Source organism: Melanostigma gelatinosum, assembly GCF_949748355.1.
Source record: "Melanostigma gelatinosum genome assembly, chromosome: 11".
Taxonomy (NCBI): Eukaryota; Metazoa; Chordata; class Actinopteri; order Perciformes; family Zoarcidae; genus Melanostigma; species Melanostigma gelatinosum.
The window spans coordinates 10,102,841-10,119,600 of NC_136644.1; the positions used below are offsets into that span (position 1 = coordinate 10,102,841).

At 44.3% G+C, this 16,760-nt stretch overlaps 1 protein-coding gene across 1 annotated transcript in view; it reads right to left on the reverse strand.

Annotated features, from left to right (window-relative positions):
- The window catches only part of slc24a3 (solute carrier family 24 member 3), a 36,490-nt gene extending 22,830 nt beyond the window's left edge, over nucleotides 1–13,660 (reverse strand). Inside the window, exons 1-2 of the mRNA XM_079278684.1 lie at nucleotides 13,241–13,660; nucleotides 8,688–8,816 (exon numbers count right to left, since the gene is read on the reverse strand). Of these exons, the coding sequence (XP_079134810.1) occupies nucleotides 8,688–8,816; nucleotides 13,241–13,436 (325 nt within the window). The 5' untranslated portion in view covers nucleotides 13,437–13,660. The remainder of the gene's footprint in view (nucleotides 1–8,687; nucleotides 8,817–13,240) is intronic.
- Between the last annotated feature and the right edge of the window lie 3,100 nt (nucleotides 13,661–16,760).

The following is a 16,760-nucleotide window of genomic DNA, read 5'->3' on the forward strand; positions in this document are numbered from 1 at the left end:
GTGTGTGTGTGTGTGTGTGTGTGTGTGTGTGTGTGTGTGTGTGTGTGTGTGTGTGTGTGTGTGTGTGTGTGTGTGATAAACAGACAGCAGTACAAACACACCATGATCTGACACTATTGGGTCTGCAGGTGAGTCCCCACAAAGACAGTTTGTCTCTATCAATGAAAGACGGATTAGACTTCCTGGTTCAGATCACACTGGTGAACATCCCCATCGCCTTAAAGGACAGTTCCACTGCATTTCACCAGTCTTATTTTCACCCTTCTGACATTATTTCCATTGGTCAGGATAACTTTGTCCTCACTAAGTTTACTGCTACAATGTGTTCTGACGGGGGGGGGGGCACATTATAAAGAAGTTGAACCGCTTTATTTGGAGACAATAGCTCAGTTCTGAATAATAATGGCCATGTCGGTAATAATTCCTTTTTGCTGAAGAAAGCTGTGTGTGCACAAAACGTTGTGCTCGAATTAACTGATTGGCATGAGCTGTTTAAGTCACAGTTACTGACTCCTTCATGAACTGTGTGGCTACAGTTGACCAGTAGCATCCCATCATTAATGCAGCTCAGCCAGAGGAGCCTTGATTGGACTTCAGGCCCTAAAGGCTACGGACGTTTAACAGGAATGCAGAATGGACAGTTAATGGACAGCAACTAATAGGAGATGGAGTGCTCTCCTAGTCAGTGAAGAGATGATAAAACTCATCAATATACTGTTACACAATATGTCAACACTAAGTCAAGGCAAAGCTCGTTTTCAGCCAAGGAGGCCAAGTGTCCTCATTAAAATCAACAGCATACAGTAAAAAGCACGTCATTTCATGTAGGGGTGTCCCAGACTAAGAATGTACAGTACATACTCAAATCTGATTGGTCAAGGCTTGCTTTTCGTGGTTGTAAATAAAACCGTTGTTCCTTATTCCATCCCCCCCTATCTGCCATTATTTGGATAAACTGATCACACATTGGGAATCTAAATGGTTACTTTCTCTGCTGAAAAGATATTAAAACTTAATAACCCGAGCAGTCCGGGGGCATCATGCAACAAACACCATATAAGGATATGTTAAACATGTCATCCTGCACACCAAGCAACTGAATGAGCATGCAGCAAAAACACGCTAACGGTGCATGCAAGCATATCAGTGCTAGCGATTTTGCTACTTCATGCTACCCACACAAACGATATGTCATTATAAAAGCGGAGAATCCACAGATCCCAACGGTGTAGGCCTCACCATTCTACGACCAATACTCAAACATGAACTTCACTTTACACAGCCTCAACTGTGACTCATGTCTTCCCTTTGCTGTTCAGTGATCAGACGTTGTGTTCGAGGGCATATCAGGTTAAGAGGTTAAAAACATTCCTACTTCATGTTTTGAATGGAAATGTGAATGGACTGTGTGTATATGTATACGGTGCTTCTCTAGTCTACCGAGCACTCAAAGGCTTTACAGCACATGCCGACATTCACACATTCATATACACGTCGTGTACGGTGGCAACCTGCTCATCAGAGCGGCTCAGTGTCTTGCTCAAGGACACATCAACACTCTGTCTTCATTTGGTAGTCTTGGCCATCATTTTTATTAATTATAATAAAATCATGAAAAGAGGTTGGACTGAGCCAGAATCAGTCCTAAAGAATAATCACTGTATGTCAGACGGTCACAGAAATGCACTGAATCCCTCAATAAGTTGATGGAATTCAACAAGGGGACAGTTCTAAACAGTGAAACTGTATTCGCAGGTCTGTGGCTGAACAACAGGTGAATATGCCAATAATGAAGTCCTGCTAACACGCTCTGGTGTGAGGCACAATGGCTCTGCAACACATCTCCCTCTGCTCTCTCTCATTGTACTAACAGCAACTGGAAACTTTCCAGCCCATCATGAATGCATCTTACACTTCTGGGTAATTATGCGCAGTGGGAAATGTTTTTTTTCCGTGTGTGTGTGTGTGTGTCGTCACTGTGTGTTTCCCTCAATTAAAAACACAGAAAATATCTCCTGAATGATGTTGGGCTGTAATTACACGGTGGGGGTTGAAGTTAGAGTCCCAGTGAAACGGAAGTTAGAGCGTCGTTATCTCCTGGTACGGTGCACTTAGAGGCGGTTAGAAAGAATAATCCAATCAAATGAGGCTTTGGAGCGACTAGTAAGGCACAGCGGCCATATAAAACTGTGGATGGTGGCAGCTAACAGAGCAATATGAAGAGACAGGGCGAGATGTGTGTTTGGATATCAGTGGACAAAAATGCTGTTTCCATTTCCAAAACAATGTGGCTGAGGTCTAATTCATTCCAGAGAAACATTGCTGACTTTCAGCCGGCTCTGCGTCTCTGCAGCGCGGGCAGTGCAGCAGATAAATGTCCACCGGACGACACAAAACAACCAGCTAAGTTTTGCCGGCGGTCCTCTGTAGCTCCATATTGTGCTGAACTATAAACCCGCCCACTTTGTTTGCTGTCCAATCAAATATGAAGGATTTGATTTAAATCCCTCTTGTAACTGTTTAATGCTCAAAAACTCTGTTTCGTTGTGAAAGATGTCACAGTACAGAAGCTACAGACGCTCTAACGTCTGTTCCACTGGGACTTTGGGGATTTGTCTACAAACAAAAGGCTTTCGTGAATCCCGTGAAAACTTAATGGCGCTGGGACAACGAAGAGCAAAGACTGAGGACAACAACAACAACAGCCAGGAGGAGGACGGCGCTCAGCAAAACAAACAAACAAAAAGGCGATTAAAGTTGCATCTCCCACCCTCGGGGATCTGTACGAGCTCACCCTGTCTACATCTCGTGCATATTCCGAGCGCACGTGGAGGGCTGGGGGCCTGTTCTGCACATGCTCAGTGGGCGATGGTGATGCGGGCTGACACATCGCATGTCGTGAGCGTAGTTACCGTGCTGAGTAATGTGACATTTAAGGACTCCCGCTTTTTGCCTTCCCGGCGCAGCACGTGCACACAATGCACAATACAAACGCACACACAGATGTGCTCGCACGTGCACGCATACACACATATCTCGAGTGCATCCTTCAGCGGAAGAGGAGGGAATCGTTTGTGCATGGTTAGAGTGTGACACACCACTCACTACTTCTGCTACACTGATCCTCTGCTTGTCTTCTTGGTGGGACAGTGAGGGGATGTGACGAGGTGCTCCGCTAACACTGTCTCACCGCTACGACTGAAATCACTTCATCTCACATGAACTGGATATGGACACTCCCATGAGAATAGAACCGGTATGAAGAGAGCGGTAACAGGAAAACAGTGGCAGCACAAAGACGGAGTCAGATCAGCTGTTACGAGGGTCTTTAATTAACCAAACTCAGAGTTACACAATCAGGAGCTCTATGACAAAACTAGAAAATCTAAACTGTCTCACGGATTGTGAGTCAAAACTGGACGGAAGCAGTTCTAAGTCAAATTTCTCTGTTTTTGTACTTTTGCCTCCAACAAAAGCAGTGAGATCAGACAGGTTTGAAACAAGTTATCTGAACCTCTGTGTTTGGAGGAAAAGCCCAAACAAAGCTAGTTCATTGTTACACAGCAACTACAATAAGTACCCGACGTCATGCTTGAACCAGAAAGCCAGTCACGGTAAACTCTTGATGGATGTGGACAATGAACAGTTTGGGTAATAATATTATTTTTCCACGTCCACATAAATCAGGCTGATGTAAATGCATCAGGGATTATCAGGGAAATAGTTTGCCTGTGTTTTAGGCTGGATTACTGCACTGTAGCTCCTGCACTCAGCCAAGGTAATACTAGACAGCTCCCCGCTGGGATTGTGTGACTATGGGTACTATGTGCATTAAGATAGATTAAGTGCATGCTCATTCAACCATTACAGTATAATTAAGATGGCCAATCTAAGTATAGATCTATGAATCTCTGTCTCTACTGATACTGAACTCCTGGCTGAAGACTGTGAATACGAGTTTATATGAGTGTGAATAGTATACAGCCCTTTGACTGCTCAGAAGACAAGAGAGATATAGAACATAGAATTGAATGTGTAACTTGAACAGTCCCCACTGACTCAGTAAGAAAGAAAAGTGTCGAGTGACATCTCCTTAGTAACAGATGGTGACGTCAGGAAGCCTTTGCTCTCTGGTCGGCCATGTTTCTCTACTAGTCACATCCAGTGTCACATCCACCAGCACATCAGCAAAGTCCGTCGGTGGGACCAAACTCACGTGGGGCTCAGTTTGGGCCCCAAACTGGCCTTCATTACGACACCGATGACTCACTTTGAAACAGTGTACATCACCATGGCAACACAGGCTGCAGGTTAAGTTCCGTCGATTGAATCCATGTATGAGGCTGAAGTGCTCGTGGTTCATCTGTGCTGCACTGAGATCAGTGAGGAGCATGTATGAAGGACAGAGATGCATGTTTAGAGCAAACAGTGCCTCCAAGAAGCAGCAGGCCCCTTACACAGCATTATGATGATCAGTTATGAATGAAAATGAGTAATGAATAAGATTGTATCCACATTCCCATTTCCTCAGCATGAGGCCAGCTTAGTGGACAGAGAATCTGTTCTGTTCGTCACAGTGCTGTGTGTTCATATTTCTGTTATTTTAATTGCTATTTTTGACAGATGACAAATCTTAGTCATCACTCCCCCCCCCCCCCCTCCCCCAAAGACTTCATATTTTTACTGTCTGCAAAGGTTAGCATATTTTAACATAACGCACTGTAAATCATTGCACAATGTTATGGTATTGTGTGTAATAGAGTCGAATTGTGTGCCACTGCTGCAACAACACAAATGGACTTTCTTACTTCTCAATAAACAGCAGACCTGAGCTCAAGTGTTACTGTGTTGCAGTAAACACAAAGGAAATAGTTTGCAAAGTGTTTCGTGCATTCTGATTCCTTCATATATTGTATAATGATGTGGGGCCACGCAAACTCTATAATAATCAAAGCCTTCGTGGCCTAAAAAGATTTCATATTCTATGTACATCTGACAGGATACGGATATATATATATACCTTGGTTGCATCTCTCTCCCCCTCGTATCTAGTCAGCGCTCTATTAGTCTTATAAAGGTCTGAAATGCCTGCTGCAATACTTTGGTTCTACCTTTATGTCCTCCCAGGCTCTCTGGACAGCAGCAGTAAAAGGAGGACAACTGTGGCCCTCAGGAAACAGCTTCAACATGCTCACAGTCACACCAGGATGAATCTTTAAAAGGTGCGTCGTGCCACTTCTGCAGCCGGAAACAACCTGGCCTCCTAACTACAGGAGGGAAGACATGGGACAACAAATGAGCAAGGGAATAAAGGGAGACAAACAGAAGTCCTGTTGGATAAATGTTGTGGAGCGGACTAAGAGGGAGTGAGGAGGAAGCAGCAGGAGCTGATGTAGAGAGGACTCACGCTCTCACTGAGCTAGTTGCTGTGATGGATCATCTCATTCCCCAGAGAACGGACAACAACATGACTTTACAATCTGCACGTTGGGCAGTTATGAAGGAACTTTGCCTCCATCTGAAACCGTTGTGCAGTTGCTGTCATTGTGTTGGGAGGCAGCAGCAGCCCACTCAGAGCTAATATTGTAATATGGCAGAATTGATTTCTTAGAGGAAATCATTCTGGGAGCTCCCTGGGTTAATTTGCATTTGATTAGTGGAGGTATTAGGGAGTGATTGTGTTTCTGATTCCATTGATTCATCAGCTGTATTATGGCGATGCTTACTTACTTGGGACATGTGGAGGAGCCAGGAGGCTGACCATGAGAACATAATCTCACTCCTACTGGCTGCAGAAACCAGGGCCAGCACCCTCGCATAAATCAATACTATTCTTATCAAGGATCTCCTCCTAATGGTTCAACTTGCAGCCACACACACACACACACATTTCTCACAGGGAAGCCCTGATTAAGTCAGAGCAGCCTCCTTTCCTAAAATGGAGTGTTGCGTCGGCGCCGAGCTGAGAGGATCTTTAATAACGGAGGAGGATAGCCTCAGGGGAAACACCCCCGGAGAGAGGGCTCATGTGATCGGGGTACCCAGACCGCTATCCGTCGAACACGCAGCCAATGCTACTGTAGACACAGCTGCTCAGGGGTTACATTAACCACCTGTGTCTGCAGATGTGGTCCAGAGAAGGGCTGACAGAAGACGAATGCATCAGCACTGTGGTGGTGCGAGGATGATCGAGTGCGTGGGTGTGTGTGTGTGTGCGTGTGTCTGCGCATTTACTGCAGATGAAAACTAACATATGACTAATCTTCAAAAGCTAATTTCCCACCATAAAGGTGGAGCGTCAAAGTGCGACGTGACCTCAGGCATTGCATCTGGACAATCAATGGAATGAACAACTCCTGCTTTCCATGAGAAAGGGAAGGTCAAGAACAGAGGGCTCCGTTTCTCACCGCCTCTCCAACTACACGTGCTCACACTGACACACACACACACACACACACACACAGTATGTGAACTCACCACCCTTCTCCAGCCAAGGAACTCTCTTTGACATTTTCAGCTATTTGCAGACCTCAAGGTGGCAGAGGCCGAGAAATACTGACAGAAAGTTACCAGGATGTAAATATTAGCAACCGCTGCATGTGCTTCCCCTCTTTTCTCCTTGACAGAGAACTGAAAGAGTGATGATGGGGGGGCTAAACAAGAGTCAGAAGTCCGTAGACATGGCGGGCCCTCACAATTAAAACCAGGGAGGGAAACATAATGGCGTGTTTCATGTGTGACTGGTGGTTGCCATTAAAACATGGTTAAAAGAGACCTCCACAGAGACTCATGATGGATCCAACCAGAAACCAGTGATATCGTCGTCAGTATTCAACGCAAGATTCTTCATTGTCAGAATCTGGAGCCTACAATATCCACAATGCACCTCGACCACCGACACTTTGGCCAGAGATTGTGGTGCGTTCTGCTCGTAGCGGCGCCTCAGGCAGAGATGAGCAGCAGCTACAGAGGTCTGGTAACATCACTTCTTTCTAACTCTACACCTCCAGATGTTTCTACTTCTCTAACTTCAGACCCAACAGATGCTGGCTCAATCGACATCACTTGAGGACATTTAACAGACATACATGCAGTAGTAGTGTCACAAAACCTGGAAACAGACTTTGATGTTTAAAATCTGTTCTTCTTTAAAGTTCAGGAAAAATCATGGCTATGGTGAAATAAAATGAGGGTGTTTGTGACGGGACACAAACTGCATCCAGGGATATGTTGGATGAGTTACAGCTCTTACTTTCTGCCTCGCTACATGAAGGGCAAACTACTTCCTGCACTGGCACTGGATGATGGTAATTCCTCAGGATACTGGGCTTCTTTAGACAGCTGGTTGGACAAAACAAGTCACTTCAACCTGGGGCTCTAGAAGGATGACGGAGATATAGAAGTTTCCCTCACATTTTACAGACTCCGTTTTTTTGACATTGAAAAACACATCAGCTGCGACATAACCTACACAACGCACCTGCTTTCACTTTACAGCCCATGCGTACTGCTTCAATGTCCTTCTTTTCACACGTCCACCAGCGTCGTAATACACAGATTCTTCCCTTTCAACAGTAGAATAAAGAATGACTCAATAACTCCACACAAGGCTACATTTTTGTTTCTCATAGAAAATCACCAGAGTGAGAAAATAGTCTCCTTTAGCAAAAAAAACTTGCAGTCCTCCAGAGGGTGGCTGGGGCGGAAGCCACCAGGGTATGTGCTGTAAATTTAGCCTGACACGAGGAAAGGGCAGAATCTGTGTAATAAGCAGGATAAGAGAATAAATTGAACTTTGACCTACGCTCCCTGTATAGAAGACAGCAGCGACCTTAGGAGGGTGAGAAAGGAGATTGACGACAGCCATTTTCCTTAATGAGCTCACAAGAGAACCGCCCCCTCCCTGTGTCGTCTCCCGCTCAAAGCAGAAAAGACAAACGTCAGTGTGATCTGCAGTGAAGCCATGTCTACACCCTACCATGTACACAACAATTCTAACAGGAGTGAATGTCAAATGTCCTTCCATCTCCTACTTTCATCTAAAAATAGCCACAGATATGGGTGATGGTGAGATTCAGGACTATTGCAATGAGAAATAGACTAGACTACATGACAAGATATGCATATATATATAACTTTAAAGCGTTAACTTTCATTATTTCATTTAATAAAATCGCAGACAAGTGCCCTATGTCGATCCTTTAATCTGGACTGAGTGATTTCAACATTACAAACAAGAAGCCTTCAGCATCCTCGCATGCTATCCTTGAGTGCCTCAAAGAGAAGTCGCTGGTTGATGATAAGATAAAAGGTCACCATGGAAACAGGGATTTTTTTCTGAGTAGTGGCCACAATGAGCAAAAAGAGGAAGGGAATGGGAGGGATGAAAACAGAGTTGGTGCGAGACGGAGAGGGACAGCTCGGTGGAGGAAGTGAGAATGCAATCTGCAGGATCCTAAAAAACAAAATGTGACGGAGACTGAATGAGAAAACCGCTGAGGCAGCCTATTGTAGCCTGTGCTCATGGGAAATCATCTGACTCCACAATCTGGGTTACCCCATAGCAGGGGGAGAAAATAGGGGGACAAGAAAGGGGAGAAAGACCGAACATGTGGGGTGAGTTGTACTGGAGGAAAGGAGGGAGGGGGAGAACATTTGTCCTCTTTCTTTCATCTCGTCTGTCTTACCTGGAGGAGTACAGTTCTTAGATTCTTCCTTCTCCATGTCCTCTAGGCTGCTGTTGTCCATTTCCTGCAGTAGCCTCCTCCTCCCTCCCCATCTCTCCTGGTCGCTGCTCTGGCTGAAGACATGAAAACCTGGGGGATGTTTGTCACAGTGAAAAGTCAAAACAGATTCAAGGACGTTTCAGTGCAGCTACAACATCTAGATGACGATTATATACATATTTTACATACTTTAGACTTGACTTGGACTCTAGCTCAAAGACTTTAGACTTGACTTGGACTCCAGCTCAAAGACTTGAGACTTGACTTGGACTCCAGCTCAAAGACTTTAGACTTGACTTGGACTCTAGCTCAAAGACTTGAGACTTGACTTGGACTCTAGCTCAAAGACTTTAGACTTGACTTGGACTCTAGCTCAAAGACTTGAGACTTGACTTGGACTCCAGCTCAAAGACTTTAGACTTGACTTGGACTCTAGCTCAAAGACTTGAGACTTGACTTGGACTCTAGCTCAAAGACTTTAGACTTGACTTAGACTCCAGCTCAAAGACTTGAGACTTGACTTGGACTCTAGCTCAAAGACTTTAGACTTGACTTGGACTCCAGCTCAAAGACTTTAGACTTGACTTGGACTCTAGCTCAAAGACTTTAGACTTGACTTGGACTCTAGCTCAAAGACTTGAGACTTGACTTGGACTCTAGCTCAAAGACTTTAGACTTGACTTAGACTCCAGCTCAAAGACTTTAGACTTGACTTGGACTCTAGCTCAAAGACTTGAGACTTGACTTGGACTCTAGCTCAAAGACTTTAGACTTGACTTAGACTCCAGCTCAAAGACTTGAGACTTGACTTGGACTCTTGCTCAAATACTTTAGACTTGACTTGGACTCTGTTAAATAACTTGTGACTTGACCTGGACTCTTTTTAAAAGCTTCGAGACTTGACTTGGACTCTAGCGCAAAGACTTGAGGTTGAGTTGGACTCGAGTTCAAAGATATGAGACTTGACCTGGACTCCAGCTCAAAGACTTTAGACTTGACCTGGACTCTAGCTCAAAGACTCAAGACTTGACCTGGACTCTAGCTCAAAGAATTTAGACTTGGCCTGGACACGAGCTCAAAGACTTGAGACTTGACCTCTTGTTAAAAGACTTGACTTGGACACTAGCATAAAGACTTGTGTGTATCTCCGGAAATGAAATTGCAAATGGAGTTTGAGGTAAATATGTTTCCGCTAGCTCGCCCCTCCTGCTTCATTTCATGACTGAAACGTATTGGGTTGGTTTGTACACCAGAGTCACAGCAGCAGTCACAATGTGAAAGACATACAGAGCTGCAACAAATAATTAATGAAGTCTGTAAAATCTCAGCAAATAATAAAAAATCCCCATTTCTGCTTTGATTTTCAGTCGACTGTCATGACTAAGAAAACCAGCACCTGAGAAGCTGAAAATTAGGGATGTTTGGCATTTTTGGTTGAAAAATGACAAAAAGGATTAATTGATTATAAAAATAGTAGCAAATTGGTTTAGTGTTGATCGAGTAATGAATTAATCTAAAGAGTTCTCTCACGTCAGGATGTGTCACCGCTCTGCACACACAGTGTACAGCAGCCTGAAAGAAGAGTTGAATCTGAGCAAGCAGTCAGTGTCCACGTCCTGTGTATACCACACACAACGTGTTCAGAGAAGATACAGATCATTACAAGTACAGTATATTTTAGGGCTGTGGTGATTCTGTTCATTATCAATGAATCGGCTGACTATTTTCTGTTCAGGTGAGAAAATGTAAAAGAAAAAAACCCATCAGCAATCCTCAGAGAATCCACACATATACAATGATATCATCTTCCCATTTGATTGGACAGAATGACACCAGAGAAGGTTTGGCATTTTTGCTTGAAAAGGGAGAGAAACCATTATTAAATTATCATGTACATTTTCGATCAACTGATTCAACTTGTTTCAGTTCTATTGTACTCCAGCACATTTACCATATTACTTTTCCTGTCATGAACAGGGCCTTGTCTTTTCTATGTGACAGTTACATGTCGGTGTTTCTGGGATGATGCATGTACAAAAGTGTGTGTCAAGCAATTTGTTTCATTTTTTATGTGCAGGGTTGTCTTCTCTGTCACATTAATGTTTGATTATTTATGTAATAGTGGGATAGGGAACGGCTGGAGGAGTGCACCACAGATGTTCCAGTTTGGTACCCCCCCCCCCCCCCCTTCCCGATTCATACATTGAAGGAGAATTTCATGATTTTCCAAAACAAAATCCTCTTGGGGGGTGGAGCAGCAGTGCACAAAGTGGGGCTCCCACTGTGGCTACATCTGCACATTCTTCAAGAAAGCAGCAACACCAATGAATTAATTTCATACTTCAGAGAGCCCAGCAGGAGCACTCTGCCCTTTCCACCCTGCCAACCACAAGTCTGGCCTAAGCGAGGGATTCAGGTAAAATTATAAAGCCCAGTTATTCAATAGTCCTCAGGGCATGGCTGAACTTCTCACCTGGCCTCACCTTCACTACATCTCACACGGCAGCTAGCGCAGCAGCTAGAGCAGCAGCTACAGCAGCACCTAGAGCAGCACCTAGAGCAGATACTACAGCAGCAGTGAGGTTTGCGTGCCAGCGCTTTGCTCTTCCCTCCCTCTTTCTTTCTTTCGCTATCTTGCACACTGAGAGGAGGAGAGGAGTGTGGGGACGATTAATGCACCACTGTGAGGAGGCGTTGAGTGCTCCGCTTCCAGCTCCACAACATCAAGCTCAATTTAGCAGAACTTCATTAAGCGCATCATAAATAATCAACTTTAATTGATATTCCGGCAAGCTGATTAAGAGTTAACTGGAACACAATAGGGACAAGGGAAATGCATTGTGTCACAGAGTCATCCCTTGTTCAACTCTGATGTTGAGCACATGCAGGGAGCAGCACTGTTGCATTTCCATGTAACCAGGATACGCAGCGGGGAGGAAAGAAGAAAAAAATAAGAATGAGTCCCACTGATGATGCACAAATCATGAGTGTATGAATATTCATGCAGGCCTTCTGTCCATAGAAAGTGATTAATACATCTCAATTTAGCTGACGCTGACTCAGTAATCAAGGGGAGTTTTGGGGGCACAGTCGAAGACGGATAAAAAGAGTAAGGGAGGATCATGCAGACATTAAGTCAAGTGGTACAGATGTTTGCTGTTAGGAAGTACAGCAGTAGTTACTCTTTATCTGTGTTTCATCCGATTGCATTTGGATTTGTTTGGTAATACTAATCATGTCAGAAGAGCTTAGAAATGAAGTTGAGAGAGAGACACATGCAGTAACCTGGAGAGGTGTATACCCTGGCTTACACCCTGGTTTATACACTGATATATACACTGATATATACACTGATATATACACTGGCATATACACTGATATATACACTGGTATATACACTGATATATACACTGGTATATACACTGATATATACACTGGTATATACACTGATATATACACTGGTATATACACTGGCATATACCCTGATATATACACTGGTATATACACTGATATATACACTGGCATATACCCTGATATATACACTGGTATATACACTGATATATACACTGGCATATACCCTGGCATTGACCCTGCAGTATACCCTGGGGCTAACTGGCCTGATTTCAGAGTGTGGACATACAGGAGTCTCTGCATCCCTCAGCCCAGAACAGTTCTCTATGAATATATGAACTTCAGTGATAGTCTGCGGTGTACCTGCATGACAGTACAGACACCTTGATGCTGTGTCACCCATGGGAGCGTTTCAAACTGGGCCAATGGTTGTGACATGTTTTAACACAATATAAACTTCTTATGTCACAGCCTAGTTAAATATACACTACTGGTGCGTTGTACAACGGGCAGTGTGAAATGTGTTTGTTGGCTGGTCTTTTGCATGTACTGTAGGTACTGTGCGTGCGGGTATGCGGACTGGCGACAGTCTGTGTATGTAATGTATGTATGGAATATGTTATTTGTATTGTTTTAACAGCAGACACTGTATGCATATTTCCAAGACAAATTCCCTTTGGGACAATAAAGTCCATCTTATCTTATCTTAAATGCTATGGAACACACACTGTTTTGGGTTATGCTAATATGCTAATGCTTGGGAACATAACTAAAGGAAGATTTGAGAAGAACTTTAGTCCCCATAAGAACAGGCGTTTACACCTTATTTTAAAATGAAACCACACGCATACAGTTCAGTTAGACGGTGAGTTAATGTAGCACGCTGTAAGCAAGCTTCCGGAAATTAAGAGTGATAAACGGCATGCAGTGAAAACAGGGAGGATGGTTTTCATCATGTACGTTAGCTGCCGAACGTTTAAGTCTCTACACGAGCACAGTAAGAAGCTGTGTAATTGTTAAGACAATAAAGACAGTTAGCGTTAGCCTTACTGGAGAACTGTTAAAAATACGTAGCCTACAGAAATGAAAGAAACAAGCACACTGCTGGAGGTATTCAGCTGCCCTTCTATTCACAGGAGCTGCACACACGGCTAAATCCTCACCTGAATTTTCCGCAAAGTAGGAAAACCCCTTCACGACCAGAAGCAAGCCGCAGAACAAGCATATCTGGATTAAAACCAACTCCTTTCGTTTCTTCCGTCTCGCTTTAACCTTCCTCAGGTTCGGCATCACTTTCTTCGGCCGATTCCGGAGTCGGACACCCGGCAGAGACCTCCCCTCGACCGCTGCCTCATCCATGCGGATCGCCGAGGTAAACAAAAAACGAGCAGCCTCCTTTTCCCCCCTCGGGGAAACTGCTGTATCTCCCGGGAACGGAGGGCGAACAGAGCAGCGGAGTGCTTTCAGAGGAGCAGGGGAACGTGGGCAGAAAAAGTTGGAAATTGGTGTCGCCGGGATGCTGCGAGCTTCTGCTGTCTGGAAGAGCCGGGTTTCGCTTCTTAAGTCATGTTGGAATGCAGCTTTGGAAGTAGTAAGGCGGGCGACTGCTGCACGAGCCCTGCGTGGACGCTTCCCTCTGCGGAGTGTCGGGGGAGAGAGACACGGCGAGGGAGCGCGAGACGGTGCGCGTGGCCATGCACGCACACGCGCTAACTTAAGTGAAACCCAGGTCAAAAAATATATATATATATTCACCTTCACTGGAAAATAAATAATAATTTTAGTATATATATATGTGTGTGTATTTGAATAGTTACTACCCATATTACTTGGTAGTCATTTTTAGCATCCTTTATTTATTTATTCATCAATGTTCAGGTGGACATACTAAAAGCTGCAGGACTAGATGCTCTGCCCATGTAGGGCAATCTGTAACCACATCAGTGAGGTTGATATGGTGAACATGTTCCACATCCAGCAGAGACAAATAAACAGAAATGTGTTAGGCCATTAGACCAATGAAGTTAAGACCAACAGCAACATTTCATCTCGATGTTTCGCTAAATGCTCCACTGAGCTCACCGTGTCTGTCTGCTGCTTGGTCCAGGCTACACATGTATACAGTGCACTTGGACCCTTCTTCCAGTTTGAAAACAACGATGACTTATAAGTGTGCACACACAGTTCAGCAATGGAAGTACGGCTGAGTGAAACAGCTTGTCGAGCTACATCAGAGCATTAACCAGCAAAGATGGTGACTGTACCTGAACACACAGCCTTTCCAGAATTCTAGAACACATTAGCTAGTGTGCAGGTATCAACATGTGTCTGGTGGAAAACATCAAACACCAGGACAGAGACTCAGAGGTTGGACTTTATTCACTTTTAAAATGGACAGTGGTAGTCAACATGTGTAATAGCTTGCAGCCATAGAAGCCACCGGTGTTTCTGTTTAACTAGTGACCGTGTTAACTGGTGACTCTCAGCAGAATGTGTGACTACAGCTGTTGAAAACACCAACAGAACATGTAGGTGTCCTCGTAAAAGACTATGTTTATTATCTACCAACCATATAAGTTACTGCAGGCAACCACGGACGCATTCGGCTGAGAGTCACCAGTTAACACGCTCACTGCTTGAACTGAAACACCTTGTCGCCCTGAAAAAGTTGTGATCCTGACTGAATTCTGTAGAACTTGAGTCGGTTCTGACAAAGCGAACATGTAACAACCAGACATTTAGATGCTGGTAACAAGATTCTAACTCGTCCGGCTGGCTGAGACACAACAACACTTCTGTTGACAACACACAAATGTTTTTGATCTGTAAAAAGGGTCTATACAGCAGTGATACAGCAGTTATGATCGATGCCCAATGGGAAAAGGCATTGATTGGCCAGATTATGAGGATTTCTGCCACAGAAGGAAGGAAACCTTTCTCTTCCAAATAAGACTTCCATGAATGAATGAGTGAAGCAATGTCAGTTTATTTTAAATGCAGGTACAATTTACTGCATATAGTTATTTATACATGTTTGGCAGTTTTTCATTGAGCCTATAAACAACATTCACAACTCGTCCAATCAGGTAAATTCAGGTCCAAACCCAAACTTCTGGCCTCGTCTGAGACCGTCTAATTGATGATGGAGATGACGTAAAGGTTTGTTCATGTAGCTGTATCGGCTGTCTTATAACAACACCAGCAATAATAATGCTATCATTCTAAAATATGTAAGTATTCCAGCCAAAAGTCAGTAACCACTGCTTCTGTTTCTCTTCAGCTAATCTGTCCTGAGAGAGTCTTCCTCTTATTTTAGCCCAAATGTCTGTAGTATCTATACAATGCTAGTTAGGTCATATGGATTGATTTCTCTTGTGGCTCCTTGTACATGTTGGGATTTCACGGTGCGTCTGCCATGTGTGATAGTGAAAGAGAACTTTAGGACGGTGGATCAAACTTTATACAGGCCAAATGGGTTTGTTGATTGTCGGGCCTGAGGTTTCATATAAATAGCACTGGAAACTTTCCAGCAAGAATGGAAAAAGTGGTCAGGGCTCTAGGCAACATGGTTTCTTTGTGTTTTAACCCTTCGGAGCATGGAGCTTAGACCGATAGAATAAAAGACAAGAAAGAGGAAGGGAAAGCAAGAAAGAGTTACCCAACATGTTTTAAGAGAAATAATCCACATGTATGTGTCCAAATACAGTTAGTTTCCAATTAAGATAAACACACTATGAGCATCCCTCATGGCAACCCCTCCCCGTGATTGGTGATCTTAAAGCTGCCATGAAACCTGGCCTGTCCGAGTTGCAAAGGGAGCTCAGACTGGGCATGGAGTTACCAAGCGAGATGAATTCCCAACCTCTCAGAGGCACACAAAGTAGGAGGAAGGAGGGAAGAGGAAGGGGGGGGGGGGCAACAAATTAAATCCAGTTAAATTGTTTTTCCATAGCCAGTGGGCTTGGCAAAGGACTCTCACACACGCACAAGATGTAAGATAAGTTGGAGAGAAGACAAACCAGAAACAGTGTGGCTTCAGATGGAAGAGAATGCCTGGAATTTAACCCACTTTCTCATGTCTGACTGCCCCGCCCCGCGGCTCAGGGCGTCCACCCAGCACACAAACACAGGTGACTGCAGAGACAAACCTTGAACATCTGCTCTGCTCACTCTCCTGTTCTCGCCCCTTTACAGCCGCTACCTCAGATGTGGTGCAGTACATCGATAATCCGAGGCCCTCACAGTCTACTTCCTCCTCTGTGCTGTGAAGCCTGTCTGGCATTGGGATCACAATGCACTCATTGCAGAGCACAAGCTGCAGTTCCAGCCAACTTTGAAGCAGCACTAAGGCTAGCAGAGAGCAGACATATTTGGGTCATGTCCACCATACAGCAGCTCCTCTCTGCCACAACATGGAGAGACCTCAGCTCAGCACCACTGGAGGGACATAGAAAAAGGGGTGCAGGGATACGGCATGGTCGACCAGGAATAGCTCACTGAACTAAAATAAAAATAAAAAAGTTGGGACAGAATAGACGGGCCAGGTGGTGGTGCTGAAAGGACAAACAAGGACAAGCATCTCTGCTCTTGCATCACACAAAGAGTGGAATAAAGCAGAGCACAGCATGGATCACTAATGATGTCTTTGTAAAGTGGAAATAAAATGTGCATTCAGATCCTCCC